At 41.5% G+C, this 21,302-nt stretch overlaps 1 protein-coding gene across 3 annotated transcripts in view; it reads right to left on the bottom strand.

Moving 5' to 3' along the window:
* Positions 1 to 1,553, bottom strand: part of spock1 (SPARC (osteonectin), cwcv and kazal like domains proteoglycan 1) — a 314,102-nt gene extending 312,549 nt beyond the window's left edge. Inside the window, exons 1-2 of one of the 3 annotated variants that reach the window (XM_072912464.1) lie at positions 1,417 to 1,553; positions 899 to 1,036 (exon numbers count right to left, since the gene is read on the bottom strand). In XM_072912464.1, coding sequence (XP_072768565.1) covers positions 899 to 1,033 — 135 coding nt within the window. In that variant the 5' untranslated portion in view covers positions 1,034 to 1,036; positions 1,417 to 1,553. The remainder of the gene's footprint in view (positions 1 to 898; positions 1,037 to 1,416) is intronic. The other 2 variants (XM_061930578.1, XM_061930579.2) reach the window with 2 other exon arrangements.
* Positions 1,554 to 21,302: the final 19,749 nt, after the last annotated feature.

Here is a 21,302-nt window from a genome sequence, read left to right on the forward strand (position 1 = left end):
ATGCCTAATTTGGATAACCACATATGGTGAAGATAAGGTACTTTTTTTTTTAATTAATAAAGTAAAATAAAATAAATTAATTAAAAAAAAATTCTTGAATAAAAAAAGAAAGTAAAAGAATATAAAAATAGTTACATAGAAACTAGAAATTTATGAAAATGAGTAAAATTAACTGTTAAAGGTTAGTACTATTAGTGGACCAGCAGAACGCACAATCATGTGTGCTTACGGACTGTATCCCTTGCAGACTGTATTGATATATAATGTAGGAACCACAATATTAATAACAGAAAGAAACAACCCTTTTGTGTGAATGAGTGTGAATGGGGGAGGGAAGTTTTTTGGGTTGTTGCACTAATTGTAAGTGTATCTTGTGTTTTTTAATGTTGATTTAATTTAAAATAAAAAATAAAAAAAATAAATAAAAAAAACGATACCGATAATTTCCGATATTACATTTTAACGCATTTATTGGACATCTCTAATGAGCACTTTTAAAACCGACACACAGTCAATGCGAAAAATCCCTCCTTTTTGGGACCACCCTCATTTTGATAGATTTCAAATGAGATTGCTATTTTTTGTTTTTTTGTAATGTCCTTAAGGCCGATGACAAACGAGTCACGGACCTCAGATGGCCCCTGCGCCGCACTTAGGGCAACCCAGCTGCACATTAAATCAACAAAAAATCCTGACTTTGGAGCAATGTTCACGGACTCTAGTATTTGGCTCTCTATTAGATGCGATGGTTTTCTGTATTGGGACCATGATTTTGGTCCTAACTTGTTCACCGGTCCTCATATGGAAGGTACTTTTCCTTGTTGGTGTCTCAAGAAGGGTAGAAATACAAGAACACACATCTAATATAATTACATTTAGTGTCTCCCAACAAACTCACATCTCTGTATCTGTTCCAGGATCTGTCCTTGGCGTACTGGGCCACGGTGCTCAGCCGTTTGTTGGTGCTGGCACCGGACACTGCGGGCTGTGCGCTCAGCATCAGAGCCGCGACAAGGAGCAGGAAGATAAACATCTTCTGAGAGAAGAGAAGAAGAAAAAAGACACAATAAGGCGGACTGAGACGCTGAGGATGGGATGAGGACGGTGCGTTCAATTCGAGTAGGTTACAAGACTTCCGTAAGTCACATGGCGGCGTGTATCGACCCAATTAACACAATGGGACATCAAAGCGGACGAAGCAAGTCATATTTATGTCGCTATATTCCCCACCTCTTGTCTAATCCGATTACAAAACAGTTAGTAGAGCGCCATAGAAACAATTAGCATGTCTAGTTGAAAAGACAATTAAACCCACGGCGGTTGTAATAATTACAATTCCTTTGAACGCGTCTCGTGTCAAACTATCTTTATTTGTTTGTATTTTCCCCGCAAAGCTGCCGACGAGGCTTCGCCTACCTGCGTTTGCTCGTCCGGATCCGAGCACAGGCAGAAATAAGTCCAAGTTCCGTGAAACGGCGAACTAGCGACCACCTCTGGGGATATATGAGTGACTGGAGGGTGGAGGAGTGAGAAGACAAGTGGACCTGCGGTAGGTTTCTCCTCCTCTTTGTCAGCTGACACCGCCCCCTTCTCTCTCTCTCTCTCTCTCTCTCTCTCTCTCTCTCTCTCTCTCTCTCTCTCTCTCTCTCTCTCTCTCTCTCTCTCTCTCTATTTCTCTCTCTCTCTCCTCTGTGTGCTGCACTTTTAACTCAAGCAGCGTTCAGCTGTTTTTATTTGTGTAAAAACGATGTGTATACTATTTTTTATTCAAACTTCATTGATGCATTTTTTTGTACTAAAACGGTGAATACTTACTTACATCTGATTTTTGTTTTAGATTTGTATTTTAAATACATTTTTGAAAAAAAACAACAAAAAAAAACCTTTCACATTGTCATTATGGGGTATTGTGTGTAGAATTTTGAGGACAGCAACAAATTTGTTCCATTTTGGAATAAAGCTGTAACATAAAAAAATGTGTAAGAAAAAATGAAGTGATTTTGATTTTAGTGTTTAATTTAAATACATGTTTTTCAATTAAAAATAAAATAAAATAAAAACTTTCACATTCTCCTTGTGGGGTATTGTGTGGAGAATTTTGAGGACAACAATGACTTCATTCCATTTCAGAATAAGGCTGTTAAAAAATGTGGGGGAAAAATGAAGGGATTTTTTGTTTTAGTTTTTTTATTTTAAATACATTTTTGAAAAAGAAAAAGAACAAAAAACTTTTCACATTCTCATTATGGGGTATTGTGTGTAGAATTTTGAGGACAACAACGAATTTGTTCCATTTTGGAATAAGGCTGTAACATTAAAAAATGTGGGGGAAAAATGAAGTGATTTTAGTTTTAGTTTTTTGTTTTAAATAAAAAAATAAAAAAATAAAAAATAACTTTTCACATTCTCATTATGGGTTATTGTGTGTAGAATTTTGAGGACAACAATGAATTTGTTCCATTTCGGAATAAGGCTGTCACCTAAAAAAATGTGGAAAAAATTAAGTGATTTTTGTTTTAGTTTTTTATTTTAAATAAAAAATAAAAAACAAAAAAAATAACTTTTCACGTTCCCTGATGGGGTATTGTGTGTAGAATTTTGAGGACAACAACGAATTTGTTCCATTTTGGAATAAGGCTGTAACACAAAAAAATTTGCAAAAAATTAAGTGATTTTTGTTTTATTTTTTTATTTTAAATAATTGTTTTAAAAAAACAATCAAAACAACTATTCACATTCTCATTATGGGTTATTGTGTGTATAATTTGGAGGACAACAACAAATGTGTTCCATTTTGGAATAATGCTGTAACATAAAAATATTAGAAAAAAAATTATGTAATTTTTGTTTTAGTTTTTTATGTTAAATACATTTTTGAAATAAAAACAACTAAAAAAAACATTTCACATTCTCTGATGGGGTATTGTGTGTAGAATTGTGAGGACAACAACAAATTTGTTCCATTTTGGAATAAGGCGGTAACATTGAAAAATGTGGAAAAAATGAAGTGTTTTTGTTTTTGTTTTTTATTTTAAATAATTGTTTTAAATAAAATAAAAAACAACAATAAAAACAACATTTCACATTCTCTTTATGGGGTATTGTGTGTATAATTTTGAGGACACCAACGAATTTGTTCCATTTTGGAATAAGGCTGTAACATAAAAACATTTTTTTTTTTTAATGTGATTTTTGTTTTAGTTTTTTTTTATTTTGAATGCATTTTTAAAATAAAAAAAATAAAAAAATAAAAAACTTTTCACATTCTCTGATGGGGTATTGTGTGTAGAATTGTGAGGACAACAACAATTTTGTTCAATTTTGGAATAAGGCTGTTACATAAAAAAATGTGGAAAAAATTAAGTGATTTTTGTTTTAGTTTTTTATTTTAAATAATTGTTTTAAATAAAAAATAAAAAACAATAAAAACAACTTTCCACATTCTTATTATGTGATATTGTGTGTAGAATTTTGAGGACAACAACGAATTTGTTCCATTTTGGAATAAGGCTGTAACATTAACAAATGTGGAAAAAATTAAGTGATTTTTGTTTTGGTTTTTTATTTTAAATAATTGTTTAAAAAAAAAAACACAATAAAAACAACTTTTCACATTCTCATTATGGGGTATTGTGTGTAGAATTTTGAGGACAACAACAAATTTGTTCCATTTTGGAATAAGGCTGTAACATAAAAAAATTACCCAAAAAATTATGTGATTTTTGTTTTTTATTTTAAATATTTTTTTTGAATAAAATAATAATAATAAAAAATGTTTCACATTCTCATTATGGGGTATTGTGTGTACAATTTTGAGAAAAACAACGAATTTGGTTCATTTTGGATTAAGGCTATAACATTAAAAAAAAAAAGGAAAAAATGAAGTGATTTTTGGTTTAGTTTTTTATTTTAAATGCATTTTTAAAATTAAAAACAAATTTAAAAATTTCATATTCTCTGATGGGGTATTGCGTGTAAAATTTTGAGGACAACAACACATTTGTTCCATTTTGGAATAAGGCTGTAACATAAAAAAAAAATGGAAAAAATGAAGCGATTTTTGTTTGAGTTTTTTATTTTAAAGACATTTATGAAATAAAAAAAAAATAAAAAAAATACTTTTCACATTCTCATTATGGGTTATTGTGTGCAGAATTTTGACGACAACAACGAATTTGTTCCATTTTGGAATAAGGCTGTAACATAAAAAAATGAAGTGTTTTGAGACACTTACCGGACACACTGTCATTACGTCATTACGTCCGAGAAGCCGTTAGAGGGCGGATTATAACGCTTAAAATATATTGGAAAGTTTGCACTCATATGTGTCAATGTTGCAAACAGCCCCTTTAAAGTCAGAATGCATGCTTAAAATTTAATTTATTTAAATGTACGCTAAATAAGTTGGACGTGCATCTGTGGAACCGCAAGACAGCGACTTCTACATACACATTAATATCATAATAATACAATTCCAATTCCCAAAACCAACATTCAGAATAGCAATCAACAGAGTAATTCAGAGGACACACAAACATGACACAAAACAATCCAAAAGTAGTCAAACAAAAATGAACAATATCAACAACAGTATCAATATTAATAAGAATTCCAACATAGCAGTGATTAGAAATCCCTCATTTACATTATCAGCACAGCCATTTATATAAAAAATAAATTAAAAACATCGATACTTTTTGATGGTTTTCGATACCTTTCAAAATAAACGGGCCCAAAACATATTTTTAATGTTGCCTTTATTTTAACAGAAACTCTAATGAGATATTAGACATACTTTTCTTCTTGCAATCAAAGAAAAATGTTGTCCTTAAATAAAATAGTGAAGAGACTAGACAACTTCTCTTTTCGTAGTAAGTAAGTAAACGGGTTACAAAGGCTCCTGGACCCAAAATACAACTGCGGTCATCCGGAAGGCCCAGCGGAGACTCCACTTCCTGAGGGTGCTGAGGAAGAACAGACTGGAGAGGCAGCTGATGGGGACCTTCTATCGCTCGGCTGTCGAGAGCCTGCTGACGTACTGCATAACAGTGTGGTACGCCAGCTGCACTGAAGCAGACAAAAAGGCGATTCAGAGGGTCATAAAGTCTGCACAAAAAATCATCGGCTGCCCTTTCCCCTACCTGAAGGATTTACACAACTCCCGTTGCCTCAACAGAGCAAAAAACATCACCAAGGACAGCACACACCCTGGCTTCCACCTGTTCGACCTGCTACCACCGAGCAGGCGCTACATGTGCATCAGAGCCAGAACAAACAGGCTCAGAGACAGCTTCTTTCCCAGAGCTGTCACCATCTGCACGTGAAATACGTCCGACACTGATTGTTATTTATTACTCCGGTACTCTTGTCTTATTCTGTATATTGTACAGTATTTTGTATTTCTACAGTGTTTTGTATATTGTACAGGATTGCTTATTATTATTTTTTTATTTTATTTTATTTTTTATTTTTTTTGTCCTGTCCAGCTTCTCAGGCAAATCATATAGTTGATGTAGATTCCCATATCGGCTGTTCAGATTTACTTTACAAAAGAGAAGTGTAGGATACTTATCTTGTTGACTTATTTGTATTTGACTTTATTAAATGTATTTATATTATCATTTGGTGCAGCCGGGCCGGAGAAGGAGAGGATAGAAAGAGAAAAAAAAAAGAAGACAGAGGGGGAAATTGTGGGGACAAGAGGGGGATTAGACAGAGAGACAAAAACAACAACAGCAAACACAACAATAACAACAACAATAGAGCATGTACAAATATGATGGTAAAAGTGATAGCAAATAAGCAGTTAGCGAAAATAAAAAATAATACAGAAATGACAATGAGCATTATTACACTACAAATGGAGCAATACAAATACCAATAGAAATAGCGCTATTGATAATGAACAATACCAATAATTTACCTCTATTACAGTATTTTGTATTTCTACAGTGTTTTGTATATTGTACAGCAGGGGTGCTCATTACGTCGATCGCGATCTACCGGTCAATCTCGGAGGGTGTGTCAGTCGATCACCAGCCAGGCATTAAAAAAATAGTCCTAAAAATGAGCGATCATAAATCTTCACTATGACGTCACTTTCATCACTTGATTGACATTCACGGCACCCGAGGGTCTTCTGAGATGACGCTGGCTGCTGCCAGCTCATTAAAATTACCGACTGGAAGGCGAGAAACACTTTATTTCAACAGACTCTGGCGCCGTACCTGTCGTCAAAACGCCAAAGACCGACTGCACAGTTGCGCAATAAAAGCTCTGCTTCATCCTGCCTGCGCTACCAAAATAAGAGTCTCAGAAAGCTGGCGTGCACAAGCTAGCAAGCTACGGAGTTTGCCGACAATGTATTTCTTGTAAAGTGTATACAAAGGAGTACGGAAGCTGGACAAATAAGATGCCAAAAACCAACCACTTTCATGTGGTATTGGACAGAAAGGAGGACTTTTTTTCTCCTCCATTCGAAAATGCGGATGTTATCATCACTGGCTGATTCCAATCAATGCAAGTCATCACAATCAGGTAATACACCAACTTATATTCTTGTCTTCATGAAAGAAAGGAATCTATATGTGTTAAACATGCTTGTATTATCATTAAACACATTGAACTTGTTAACAATATTAACTATATGTGTTAAACATGCTTGTATTATCTTTAACCACCTTTAAGTTGTTAACAATATTAACTATATGTGTTAAACATGCTTGTTTTATCTTTAACCACCTTTAAGTTGTTAACAATATTAACTATTTGTGTTAAACATGCTTGTATTATTTGTAACCACCTTTAACTTGTTAACAATATTAACTATATGTGTTAAACATGCTTGCATTATCTTTAAACACCTTTAACTTGTTAACAATATTAACTATATGTATTAAACATACTTGTATTATCATTAAACACCTTTAATGTATTAACAATATTAACTATATGTGTTAAGCATGCTTGCATTATCATTAAACACCTTTAACTTGTTAACAAAAACAATTTATTTCATAAATAAGTAAATATAAATTATATATATGAATGAGGTAGATCCCCACGACTTGATCAATTGAAAAGTAGCTCGCCTGCAGAAAAAGTGTGAGCACCCCTGTTGTACAGGATTGCTTATTATTTTTATTGGATGGTAGTCTGTTTATTTCAATTGTTAGTTGTTTTCTTTATTACCTCTTGTGTAATTTATTTTTACCCCATATTCGTTCCCACTACCGCACTTTAAGTTGGAGTCCTTAATCTCGTTATATGCAAATATAATGACAATTAAGTCCATTCTATTCTATTCTATTCTATTCTAATTTGGCTGCTGACACACGCATTATCGTATTTTATTGTATTATTTTGTTGAAATTATGAGGGATAATGGAAGGATTATTTATCTACTTGTTCTTTTTACTGTTAATATATGCTCATTTTCTGTTTTACCATGTCCTATCTACATTTTTGCTCAAATTAAAAAAAGGCACTTATTCTTCGGTTCTTTCGATACTTTACATACGTTTTGGTTGATACTAGAAATGTGGGTATCGATACAGATTCATACATTGGTCATGGCTTTTTTTGCTTGGACCGGATTTAGTAGCCGTGTTCAAGTGATGTTCTGGGTGCACAAACACATTTTACTTATTAGTCATGCACTTCCAATCCCTTATCCATCACAGCAAAGTAAGGCCGCATTTAAATAGCCTTTCAGCACCACGGACAGCGACGCTGTAACAAGACAAATACTAGAGCTGAGCTGCAGAACTAGGACGCTCAGTATTGGGGTGTATGCCTTTAAATATTTAATCTGTGACTCTCTGATTTGATAGACTCTCTGCGGGACTGTGGCAACACTTCTTCCTCTGTTTTTGACACACTTAGATGTGTTCTGAGTTGCTGACAAAAGCGAGCGACTGTGGTGGCAACTCAATTCTATGTGCTTAAGGTGGAGTGTGGTTTAGTGACCTGTTTTGGAGTCTGCAGCTGGGTAAAATGGCTTATCCTGTTAAGTTTCATAACAACTATTTTCTACACTGAACGCTGACATCACACTTTTCTTTTTTTGCATTGCTTGCACGTTCACAGCACAAAGGAATCATCTTGCAAATGCAGGAAAATATTAGTTATTTTTGTAAGCCCTCGTGACAGGTTGTATGAAAAATCTTTTGCAAGGAAGAAGTTTAGTTGTTTTTTTTCCAATTACATGAAAAACAATGTTGACGGCAAAATTGACGGCGCACAAAAAAAACGTGTTTTGACCTTTCAGTTATGAGTTTATTGTCTCATTTCCCGTTAGGTCCAAATGTAAAGTTAATACAAATAAATGTGATACACCACAGTAGATCAGACAGAAAAAACATATATCTACAGTTACGCATTATCACAAATTATACAAAACCCAAAACCAGTGAAGTTGGCACGTTGTGTAAATAGTAAATAAAAACAGAATACAGTGATTTGCAAATCCTTTTCATCGTATATTCAATTGAATAGACTGCAAAGAAAAGATATTTCATGTTCAAACTGAGAAACGTAATTTGTTTTTGCAAATAACAATTAACTCAGAATTTAATGGCAGCAACACATCACAAAAAAGTTGGCACAAGGGGCATTTTTACCACTGTGTTACATGGCTTTTCCTTTTAACAACACTCAGTAAACGTTTGGGAACTGAGGAGACACATTTTTGAAGTTTTTCAGGTGGAATTATTTCCCATTCTTGCTTGATGTACAGCTTAAGTTGTTCAACACTCCGGGGGTCTTCGTTGTGGTATTTTATGCTTCGTAATGCGCCACACATTTTCAATGGGAGACAGGTCTGGACTACAGGCAGGCCAGTCTAGTACCTGCACTCTTTTACTACCAGAATGTGGCTTGGCATTGTCTTGCTGAAATAAGCAGGGGTGTCCATGATAACATTGCTTGGATGGAAACACATGTTGCTCCAAAACCTGTATGTACCTTTCAGCATTATTGGTGCCTTCACAGATGTGTAAGTTACCCATGTCTTGGGCGCTAATACACCCCCGTAACATCACAGATGCTGGCTTTTGAACTCTGCGCCTATAACAATCCGGATTATTCTTTTCCTCTTAGTTCCGGAGAACACAAAGTCCACAGTTTCTAAAAGCAATTTGAAATGTGGACTCGTCAGACTGCGCCTTTTGTATGAAAAAAAGACCTGAATAGACCCACTCATTGGCAGTGCGCCTTTTTATGTCCCCCAGGTATTGTTGGTCAGAGTAACACAACATATCATACATTATAGACCATCTCTTAATATCAGGTATCAATAGAGATGAGTGACACTGTCATTGTGCAAATTAATGTTATTAAGTGCTGTGTAAATTATGGAAGGGACGGTCTCATGAGAAGATTATGCAGGTGATTATGAAGCTCTTGATTTTGACATTTAGAGACTCCCACAAGACAGTCCTTTACGTCAGTGTTTTTCAACCTTTTTTGAGCCGAGGCACATTTTTCGCGTTGAAAAAATGCGGAGGCACACCACCAGCAGAAATAATTAAAAAAACCAAACTCACTTGACAGTAAAAAAGTCGTTGTCGCAATTGTTGGATATGACTTTAAAGCATAACTAAGCATGCTTCACTATAGCTCTTGTCTCAAAGTAGCAGTGACGTGCGGTGAAATTGATGGCTGGTGAGGCACTGACTTCATCACAGTCAGATTTACAAACATATGAACCCTAAAGAGTATCTTATTCACCATTATTTGAACGGCAAATGTGAAAATTCAGCGATTTTGAATAAAAATAATCTAAAACTGGTGAAGTTAAATGGAAAATAACTTTATAGTATAATCACTGAATACATATAACAATTTAATAGATTTTTTCTCTTTTTACATTTTTTTTCTTTCCATGATGGCAGGTGAGGCCCCGCCTCACCTGCCTCTAGTGACCGCACGTCACTGCAAAGTAGGTGTACTGTCACCCTCTGTCACATCTTATCTTATTTTTAATTTTTTTGCTGTTTTCCTGTGTGTAGTGTTTTAGTTCTTGTCTTGCGCTCCTATTTTGGTGGCTTTTTCTCTATTTTTGGTATTTTCCTGTAGCAGTTTCATGTCTTCCTTTGAGCGATATTTCAGTTGTTTTTATCCTTCTTTGTGGGGACATTGCTGATTGTCATGTCATGTTCGGATGTACTTTGTGGATGCCGTCTCTGCTCCACAGTAAGTCTTTGCTGTCGTCCAGCATTCTGTTTTTGTTTACTTTGTAGCCAGTACAGTTTTAGTTTCGTTCTGCATAGTCTTCCGTAAGCTTCAATGCCTTTCCTTAGGGGCACTCACCTTTTGTTTATTTTTGGTTTAAGCATTAGATACTTTTTTACCTGCACACTGCCTCCCGCTGTGTCTGACATCTACAAAGCAATTAGCTACCGGCTGCCACCTACTGATTGTCAGGACTTGATCTTTGGAGTTTGCTTTTCCGGGTGGCCCCGAATCCACCGAGGCAAAGTCAAGTGGCGGCGGCGAGTGGAACGCCGCTGCAGCAGGCGAGGCGGGCGACCAGGTAGCGGCCATACCCGTAGCCGACGAGGAGGCAGGCGCGTCGTCAACTTGGCAGGCGTGGCAGCTCGGCGTGGCAAGTCAGGCGGCGAAGCTCGGCGTGACGCGTCCAGCGGCGAAGCTCGGCGTGACGCGTCCAGCGGCGAAGCTCGGCGTGGGTCTTGGTCTTGGTCTTGGTGTGGGTCTTGGCATGGCGGGTCTTGGTCTTGGTGTGGGTCTTGGTCTTGGTGTGGGTCTTGGTCTTGGTCTTGGTGTGGGTCTTGGTCTTGGTCTTGGTGTGGGTCTTGGTCTTGGCATGGCGGGTCTTGGTCTTGGTCTTGGCATGGCGGGTCTTGGTCTTGGTCTTGGCATGGCGTGTTTTGGTCTTGGCATGGCGTGTCTTGGTCTTGGTGTGGGTCTTGGTCTTGGTGTGGGTCTTGGTCTTGGTCTTGGTCTTGGTGTGGGTCTTGGTCTTGGTGTGGGTCTTGGTCTTGGCATGGCGGGTCTTGGTCTTGGCATGGCGGGTCTTGGTCTTGGCATGGCGAGTCTTGGTCTTGGCATGGCGAGTCTTGGTCTTGGCATGGCGAGTCTTGGTCTTGGCATGGCGAGTCTTGGTCTTGGCATGGCGAGTCTTGGTATTGGCATGGCGAGTCTTGGTCTTGACGTCGAGCTGGTACCGGAGCTTGGCGTCGTGGAGCTGGTACCGGAGCTTGGCGTCGTGGAGCTGGTTCCGGAGCTTGGCGTCGTGGAGCTGGTTCCGGAGCTTGGTGTCGTGGAGCTGGTACCGGAGCTTGGCGTCGTGGAGCTGGTACCGGAGCTTGGCGTCGTGGAGCTGGTACTGGAGCTTGGCGTCGTGGAGCTGGTACCGGAGCTTGGCGTCGTGGAGCTGGTACCGGAGCTTGGCGAGGAACTTGGCGTGGTGGAGCTGGTGCTAGCCTTGGTGCGGCAACAGGTGCTAGCCTTGGTGCAGGTGGAGGTGGCCTAGCTGGGGGTTGCGGCTTGGCAGGTCGGAAGACTGGTGAGGGCGGTCGTGCTGGAGGCTATGGCTTGACGGGTCGGTAGACTGGTGAGGGCGGTCGTGCTGGAGGCTGTGGCTTGACAGGTCGGTAGACTGGTGGTGGCGGCCGTGAGGGAGGCTGTGGCTTGGCATGGTGATGCCGAGCCACCCCACCAACACAGCTCCCGACCCCAGCCCCCCCCTCAAGGGGCGGATACCAGACGCGCTCCCTGCGGTCTGGAACTCTCTGTAGGGGTGGGCGGAGGAGGGCAGAAACTTCCCCATTAAATTGTCCAAATTGTCTTTCTTGGGCCTGGGATTGAGTGGGTGAAAAAAATTGTTTTGTGTCTTGGGTGTGGCTTGAGTCCTGGGGAGCGGGGAATCAAAAGAAAAAGAATTCAGAAAAAAAAAATCATGGTTTTTGACGTCATCCGGGCGAAGCCGGGCTGGCTGCTGCTTGCTTCCGCCCGGAGAGGGAAGTTCTACCTGACGTCCTTCGTCTGGAGCGGCGCTTCCGCGGCTGAGGTGACACTGTGTCGTCCTGGGACCAAATGAAGTTTCTGTACTCCACGGAGGAGTAGCGCAGAGTTTCATCCTCCATCGCGCACAGGACCGCCCAAGAAGCCTCGTTCAAAATGTCCAACTCGGCCAACTTAGGTGCGGACCTACTGTCATAACTTGGTCTTTGGAGTTTGCTTTTCCGGGATGCAACGGAAAGTTGGCACGGGCGAGACGGGAACCAAGGTACATGATTTATTTATTAAAAAAAGATCAAACAAAAAGCGCGCACAATGGCGGAGAATAAGCTATGAAACCAAAAGACTATAGCAAAAAAGTACAAATGAAAAGCACGCACAGTGGCGGAAACTATGAACAATTAAACAAAACATTAACTGTGGCTTGAGAAACAAAAACTTACTTGGCATGGAACCGGCATGAAAAAGGAGCAGCAAGGATCATAAGGGTGTGCAGAAGCATATATGTGGTGCGAGGTCGTCAGAAAGACAAACTGAAAAACACTGAACTTAAATACTATGGACATGATTAGTGAATGCAGGTGCGTGACTCAAAACGTGAAACAGGTGCGTGACGTGACAGGTGAAAATTAATGGTTGCTATGGTGACCAGACAAGGGAGTGAAAAGACAGAAACTAAACAAAACATGACTTAAAACAAAACATGATAATACAGACATGACACTGATATGGAAGAGTATTACACGGTTACTCTGCGTAGCTCTAGACAGCACCGACACAACACATAATTTGCAGACTATAATTAATGGTTTGCAAAAAAATATTTGTAACCCAAATAGGTAACATTAGATCACATAGATATGATGTCTGTTTTACATTAATTATTGATACACTGACTACCTAATTGGTTTGTGGGGGGGATTAACCTTTCACCAGGATTTAATTCCTGCAACCAGGGAATGAACAGATCAGATTACAGATGGAAGCAAATAAAGTAATAAGTGGTAAAAATAACTACCTACTATGTTCATTATCTTGTTTATCTATCAGCAGAGTTGTTATATCTCTCCCCGGAGCTTCAGAAAATCCAATCATACACGTGATGTTCTCTCGCAGAAAGCATAGATGAAAAGACAAGATAAACCCAGCCATTGTTTACACCGAGGATTTGGACTCTAATTATCATCCCTATAATGTCAAGCTACTGTTTAGCTTGATAACGCACTACAAACATTATTGGAAATAAACACATTTCTGTAGTGAGGTGTGCATGTAATCCTACTGCCAATGTCCATGGATTTTACTGATAGCATCCTAACTTTTTCATATTTCATCTACATTTACTTTCAGTATGAAAGGGTTTGTGTCATGGAAAATAACTTCTTGGTGATAGTCGATCATTTTATGCATCACTTAATATTGTAGAATCTGTCATAATCGATGTTTGTATTGTAAAAGGTACAAACCCTGTTTCCATATGAGTTGGGAAATTGTGTTAGATGTAAATATAAACGGAATACAATGATTTGCAAATCATTTTCAACCCATATTCAGTTGAATGCACTACAAAGACAACATATTTGATGTTCAAACTGATAAACATTTTTTTTTTTTTTGCAAATAATCATTAACTTTAGAATTTGATGCCAGCAACACGTGACAAAGAAGTTGGGAAAGGTGGCAATAAATACTGATAAAGTTGAGGAATGCTCATCAAACACTTATTTGGAACATCCCACAGGTGAACAGGCAAATTGGGAACGGGTGGGTGCCATGATTGGGTATAAAAGTAGATTCCATGAAATGCTCAGTCATTCACAAACAAGGATGGGGCGAGGGTCACCACTTTGTCAACAAATGCGTGAGCAAATTGTTGAACAGTTTAAGAAAAACCTTTCTCAACCAGTTATTGCAAGGAATTTAGGGATTTCACCATCAACGGTCCGTAATATCATCAAAGGGTTCAGAGAATCTGGAGAAATCACTGCACATAAGCAGCTAAGCCTGTGACCTTCAATCCCTCAGGCTGTACTGCATCAACAAGCGACATCAGTGTGTAAAGGATATCACCACATGGGCTCAGGAACACTTCAGAAACCCACTGTCAGTAACTACAGTTGGTCGCTACATCTGTAAGTGCAAGTTAAAACTCTCCTATGCAAGGTGAAAACCGTTTATCAACAACACCCAGAAACGCCGTCGACTTCGCTGGGCCTGAGCTCATCTAAGATGGACTGATACAAAGTGGAAAAGTGTTCTGTGGTCTGACGAGTCCACATTTCAAATTGTTTTTGGAAACTGTGGACGTCGTGTCCTCCGGACCAAAGAGGAAAAGAACCATCCGGATTGTTATAGGCGCAAAGTGTAAAAGCCAGCATATGTGATGGTATGGGGGTGTATTAGTGCCCAAGACATGGGTAACTTACACATTTGTGAAGGCGCCATCAATGCTGAAAGGTACATGCAGGTTTTGGAGCAACATATGTTGCCATCCAAGCAACGTTACCATGGACGCCCCTGCTTATTTCAGCAAGACAATGCCAAGCCACGTGTTACATCAACGTGGCTTCATAGTAAAAGAGTGCGGGTACTAGACTGGCCTGCCTGTAGTCCAGACCTGTCTCCCATTGAAAATGTGTAGCGCATTATGAAGCCTAAAATAGCACAACTTAAGTTGTACATCAAGCAAGAATGGGAAAGAATTCCACCTGAGAAGCTTAAAAAATGTGTCTCCTCAGTTCCCAAACGTTTACTGAGTGTTGTTAAAAGGAAAATCCATGTAACACAGTGGTGAACATGCCCTTTCCCAACTACTTTGGCACGTGTTGCAGCCATGAAATTCTAAGTTAATTATTATTTGCAAAAAAAAAAAAACGTTTATGAGTTTGAACATCAAATATCTTGTCTTTGTAGTGCATTTAACTGAATATGGGTTGAAAAGGATTTGCAAATCATTGTATTCCGTTTATATTTACATCTAACACAAGTTCCCAACTCATATAAAAACGGGGTTTGTACATGGTAATTGGGATTTGTTACCCTTTCCATCCTTTGTAAATGAGCTACTGTGTGTAATCCGGGGCGCCCTATGGTCCGAAAAATACTGTACATTGGGGGCTGGCTTGGGACACTCCAGCCGAATATTTATGTAACGGTTCAGCTGCTCTTCCTCAAGATACAACAACAAAGATGATATCAAACATGGCAGCCTGTATGGAGAATCCCAGCATCACATATTCTGCTGCTGGCATTTTGTTGACGATCTGAAGATTCTCGAGTGTTTGTGGAGATATTCCAAAGGAGGTTACGATAAAGAGGTTGAATGTATCCAAAACTCTAAATGGCACACAGATATTATCTTCTGGGACGCGCTACCTATTTAGAAAGGCACACGATATTTTTAGAAAATGTAGTGCATTGGAAGGTGAGGCATGGAGGATTCCCTCTGGGGTTGTTGTAAATATGCAGCATCCGAGGTGGTCAAAGTTTCTTCACGCAAGAGATGGACTTTGAGGAGTTTCTTTTTGGTGACACCTAGAAAGAAAGTTCTCAGGAGTTCTGAGTTCACAAGGCACATAAAGTAACAGAAAGAAAAAGGATGCATTCTCTTTTTGGTGCCTATTTGTTTTATGTGTAAAGGAAGCAATGTTCTATAGTTAATGGTGTGAAGACAGTGTGTAAGCAGAGGAGTCTATAGGATGGTGTCCAACCTTCTACCCAAAACACAATTATTGTCACATTATTTATGGATGAAGGGAGTCTGGTAGAATCTTGACAAGCAATCAAAATAATTTTAGTCTCTTGACATTGTGACTGCGGTTATGCAGACCCTGTATCGATCCTTCATGGTGAAGAAAGAGCTGGGTCGGAAGGCAAATGCTCTCAATTTACCAGTCGATCTACATTCCTATCCTCATCTATGGTCATGAGCTTTGGGTTAAGGACAAGAGCACGGGTACAAGTGGCCGAAATTAGTGTCTTCCGTCGGGTGGCAGGGCTCTCCCTGAGGGATAGGGTTCTCTTTATGTCACGTGGGGGTCGCATATTGATGCGGGATCGTTCCTTCAGTGCAACACAGACACTCCGGACAAAAATGTGAAGGTATGAGGTGATTTATTTACATAACAAACAGAAAACAAGCAAAAGAAAAGCGTGCCGAACGCACGGGAAGCTAAGGCTAACACTTAGCACAGGAGTCTGGAACATGAAATACAAGAACGTGATTGTAGCTTACCGCAAACAAGGAGCACAGGACGAGTGAACAGAAAGGCAGGATTAAATAGTGTCAGTGATGGAAAACAAGTGCGCGTCGGGAACACAAGCAGCAGGTGAAAATAATAAGTAACCATGGTGACGAAACAAACTCACAGGTGCACAAGCAATAACAGAAGGAGTCCAAAACTAACCAAACATAACTAAACAAAACATGATCCGGACCATGGATCATGACAGATTCCCTCCTCAAGGACAGATACTAGATGTCCATATAAAAACAAAAAAAACAAGAAGGGTCAAAAGTCACGGGAGGGCGGAGGGAGGACTTGGCGGTGGGTCGCCAGGCCAAGTGTCCCCGAATCCATCGAGGCAAAGTCAAGTGGCGGCGGCGAGTGGAACGCCGCTGTAGCAGGCGAGGCAGGCGCCCAGGGAATGGCCACATTCGTGGCGCACTTGGCGAGGCAGACGACCAGGGAGCGGCCACATCCGTGGCCGACTGGGAGGTGGGCGCACTTAGCGAGGCGGACGACCAGGGAGCGGCCACATCCGTGGTCGACTGGGAGGTGGGCGCGTCGGCGCCGTCATGGCAGGCATGGACGCAGCAGCAGACGAGTCAGGCGTGGGTGCAGGTACAGGCGACGAAGCTTGGCGTGGTGCGGGCACAGGCGGCGAAGCTTGGCGTGGTGCGGGCACAGGCGGCGAAGCTTGGCGTGGTGCGGGCACAGGCGGCGAAGCTTGGCGTGGTGCAGGCACAGGCGGAGAAGCCAGGCGTGGTGCAGGCACAGGCGGAGAAGCCAGGCGTGGTGCAGGTACAGGCGGCAAAGTCAGGCGTGGTGCAGGCACAGGAGCTTGAGCCAGGCGTGGTGCAGGAACAGGAGCTGGAGCTAGCCGAGGAGCAGGAACAGGAGCTGGAGCTAGCCGAGGAGCAGGAACTGGAGCTGGAGCTAGCCGAGGAGCAGGAACTGGAGCTGGAGCTAGCCGAGGAGCAGGAACTGGAGCTGGAGCTAGCCGAGGAGCAGGAGTAGGAACTGGAGCTAGCCGAGGAGCAGGAACTGGAGCTAGAGATGGTGGCGTCTGCAAGCCCACAGGAGATGATGGTGGCGTCTGCAAGCCCACCGGAGATGATGGTGGCGTCTGCAAGCCCACCGGAGATGATGGTGGCGTCTGCAGGCCCACCCGGGCTGAGGTTAGCCATGAGCATGGCGGAGGCGGTCTAGCTGTAGGTTGCGGCTTGACATGCCGACGGACTGGTGGTGGCGGCCTGGTATCCGCCCTCAAGGGGCGGATACCAGACGCGCTCTGGAACAGTCTTTAAGAGTGGGTGGCGGGAGGTAAAGAGGGGGGTAGAATCCTCCCCTCTCGATTGTCCAACAAGTCTATTCAACCCCCCCACTTTAGACTGGGTGGGAGCAATAGTCACTGGGGGCGGAGCTTGAAAAACAGAAGACTGGAACTGAAAAAATCTAAATCTTGAAAAAATCTGATCATAAAGGTTATTTCTAGAAACAAAGTCCTTAGTGGGTGGCTCACAGAGAGAGTTAGAGGATTGAAAAAAAAAGTTCTGGTCTCTGACGTCATCGGAAGTGGGCGGAGTGACGTCATCAAAAGTGGATGGATACTGGGCTGCCTGCAGCTTTGTTCGGTCCGGGGGAGGAGCTTTCGGGAGTGACGCGTCCTCGCAGCAAGGTGAAGCTCTTTTTGACTGCTTCCGTCTTCGCTGACGCGTCCGATACTGTGGAGGTGTGGCAATGTCCTCGGGCCATTCGGAGTTGAGTGCGATCAACTTCCCATTCGGACCCCACATCAGGTCCTGGCGCTCCAAGGGGGAATAGCGGAGCGTCTCCGCCTCCATTGCCTCCAAATCCAACCACGCACCCAAATCCAGCTCCTCAAAGTCCGGGGCGAAGGAACTGTATGCTGTGCTCCTTCTGTCACGTGGAGGTCGCATATTGATGCGGGATCGTTCCTTCAGTGCAACACGGACACTCCGGACAAAAACGTGAAGGTATGAGGTGATTTATTTACATAACAAACAGAAAACAAGCAAAAGAAAAGCGTGTCGAACGCACGGGAAGCTAAGGCTAACACTTAGCACAGGAGTCTGGAACATGAAATACAAGAACGTGAATGTAGCTTACCACAAGGACGAGTGAACAGAAAGGCAGGCTTAAATAGTGTCAGTGATGGAAAACGGGTGCGCGTCGGGAACACAAGCAGCAGGTGAAAATAATAAGTAACCATGGTGACGAAACAAACTCACAGGTGCACAAGCAATAACAAAAGGAGTCCAAAACTAACCAAACATAACTAAACAAAACATGATCCGGACCACGGATCATGACACTTTAGTGCTCTCCTTAGGGAGGAGCTCAGGGTAAAGGTGCCATATGAGATTGTTGGGCATCTGGTCAGGTTGCCCCTTGAACGCCTCCTTGGGGAGGGGTTATGGCACGTCCAACCGGCAGGTGGCCACGAGGAAGACCCAGGACATGTTGGGTGGACTACGTCTCCCAGCTGGCCTGGGTACGCCTCGGGATCCTGTGAGAATTTTAATCCATAGTCATGTTTAAAACAGCTATTATTATCCCATGTAGTGTGTCTTCTCGTGACCTACTAGCTTTTATCTTATGTCCGGAGCAGCATCTCCTCATCCGTGGCTCACTAGTGCAACAACAACGCCGGAAATGTCTCCCGTGAAAAACCGTCCGACCGGAACTCTCTAATAACTAAAGTTCCTTGGGTGAATAATATAAACTCACTACACCGGTATGTTTTAGCGCTTTCATGGCGAGTTTACTGACAGATATAAGTACGAACTTTACACTACTTTTTATTACAAATGGCAACAGAGGAGGACGAATGTCACATAACAAGAAGATAGAGAAGAAGAAGAAGCTTATCGATTACGGTGTTGGTACGGACAACAAAGGCGCACATTCTCACGACTTATGCAGATCCCAAATACACATCAGCAGGTACCAGAAGGTACGAAAAGTTGCTTCTGCATAACATTGCGAAAAAAAACCGCCAGGTGATATGTCTGCTAATAGGTGTTATTTTGCAGTCCTTATACACACACACCATAATAATACTCGTATGTTTATTGCGCCGACAATCCATCAAGCGGTGCGGCTTCATAGCTTTCCAAAGTCGTACTAAAAACATTTTGACAGATTTTTGAGCGCCGTGTGTAATGTTCTGTACTCTCAATGGAACATTTAAAGTTTGGTGTTGTTTACTGGCGTCATCTTGCAGTTTACACATATCTCCTATGTATGACTGCCATCTACTGGTCACACTTATTATTACACCATGTACCAAATAAAATAGCTTCGAGGTCGGTGAACACAACCAGAATTATGCCGTACATTAGGCGCACCGGGTTATAAGGCGCACTGTCGATTTTTGAGAAAATGAAAGGATTATAGTCCGAAAAATACGGTACATCCCAAAAAGATAACATCTAAAATGTTTAATTCTGCATGGTCAAAGTCACTTGCCTTCTCTCCCAATAACGCAGGCTTTTCTGTGTGCTTGATATGTGGTGAGTATCGAGCAAAAATCTAGACGTTTAAATTTGAACAATGTTTTCACTCAGCATTAGGCACACTGCATGTCTGTCGGGGAGGCCTGGCTCCAGGTCTGATTCCCGCCTCTGCCTTCCATTGTGTCCTTGAGCAAGACACTTTCCCCACCTGTTCCCAGTGCCACCCACACTGGTTCAAATGCGGCGTAAAAGATGCGGATAATGGGTTTCACTTTGTAAAGCGCTTTGGAATACCATTGCTCTATATAAACATAACTCGCTGCACAGTTAGTGCAATTTAAAAAGAGATTAAAGCCTGTAGAAGTTCATAAAATGTGTTATTTTTTGCAACTCCAGACTATTTTTCTGAAGAGGGAGCAAAATGGCTCTTTAATTGTTAAACTTGCCAACCCCTAATTTAAATCATTAAACTGATTTTAAATACTGTTTTCCACAGTGAAATGCATCAGATATTATTTTAAAAACTGCAATATTGTCAATTTAATGCATTGCCTTCAACTTATTCGCTAATTCTGGCAACTTTCCAACTCTCAGCCACTTATTTTCCCTCAAAAACGACAAATGTCGTGACTTTTTAGGATGTTTTGGAGACATTGAAGCACGCATTACTTCAGTGTATGTCTCTGTGTGTGGGCTCTCCTGGGACCGACAGAATCTGCGGGAGCCCGAAGTCCAGGTTTGAACAAGTCTTTTATTTTTATGTTGATGTTAATGTCGCCAGCTCTCCTCCGCCCTCCCTCATGGCCTCGGACGCTGCTGATATAGGAGACAGGTGATTAGATAACCAGCCCCAGCTGGGCAATCTACTCACCTGTCAGCTGGGCACTGAAGCCGGTTCATACACACTCCCTTCCCGCAGGGGGCGCGCCGACCACGCCCCCCTCCACAGTCCTCAACCAGCATGCCCCGCGCCCCTCTTCACAGGCGGTCAGGCAGTCATCGGCCTCTCGCAGCAGTCCCAGCCGCAGTCAGAGCAGCGAGGAGACCCGCCGGCGTCCACGCTGCAAACGAAATGTGCATGGCTGGCGTTGTTCCCGCCTTGCTTCCTTCACAGAGTGAGATGTTCTTTCACTGTCATGCTGAGACAAATCACTGCGGCGTCCTAATCCCATCGTTCATGTTAACGAGCCAGTCAATACGTTCCGTTCGTTAGTGAATGTCACACCCGCCGGTCGTTTGATCAAATTCGATCCTCCGACACAGTGGTTCCCAAACTTTTTTTTTCGCCGAGTACCACCTCAGAAAACAACCATAATGACCAACACTAAAATATAGTAGCGCAGTAGGCCTAAGTGTTCATTAAAAACAAGGCAGAGGTTTTATTTAACAAATAGATCTAATATTTTTGGCTACCGAGGCGGCGTGGCTCGGTTGGTGGGTTCCAGGTTCGATCCTGGCTTCCGCCATCCTAGTCACCTGCTCCCAGTGCCACCCTCACTGGTTTAAATGTAACTTATATAATGGGTTTCTCTATGTAAAGCGCTTTAAGTCACTAGAGAAAAGCGCTATATAAACATTATTCACTTCAAAATGCACAAACATCATCAACAATGATACT

This window comes from Nerophis lumbriciformis, linkage group LG36 (genome assembly GCF_033978685.3).
Source record: "Nerophis lumbriciformis linkage group LG36, RoL_Nlum_v2.1, whole genome shotgun sequence".
In the NCBI taxonomy this organism is placed as follows: Eukaryota; Metazoa; Chordata; class Actinopteri; order Syngnathiformes; family Syngnathidae; genus Nerophis; species Nerophis lumbriciformis.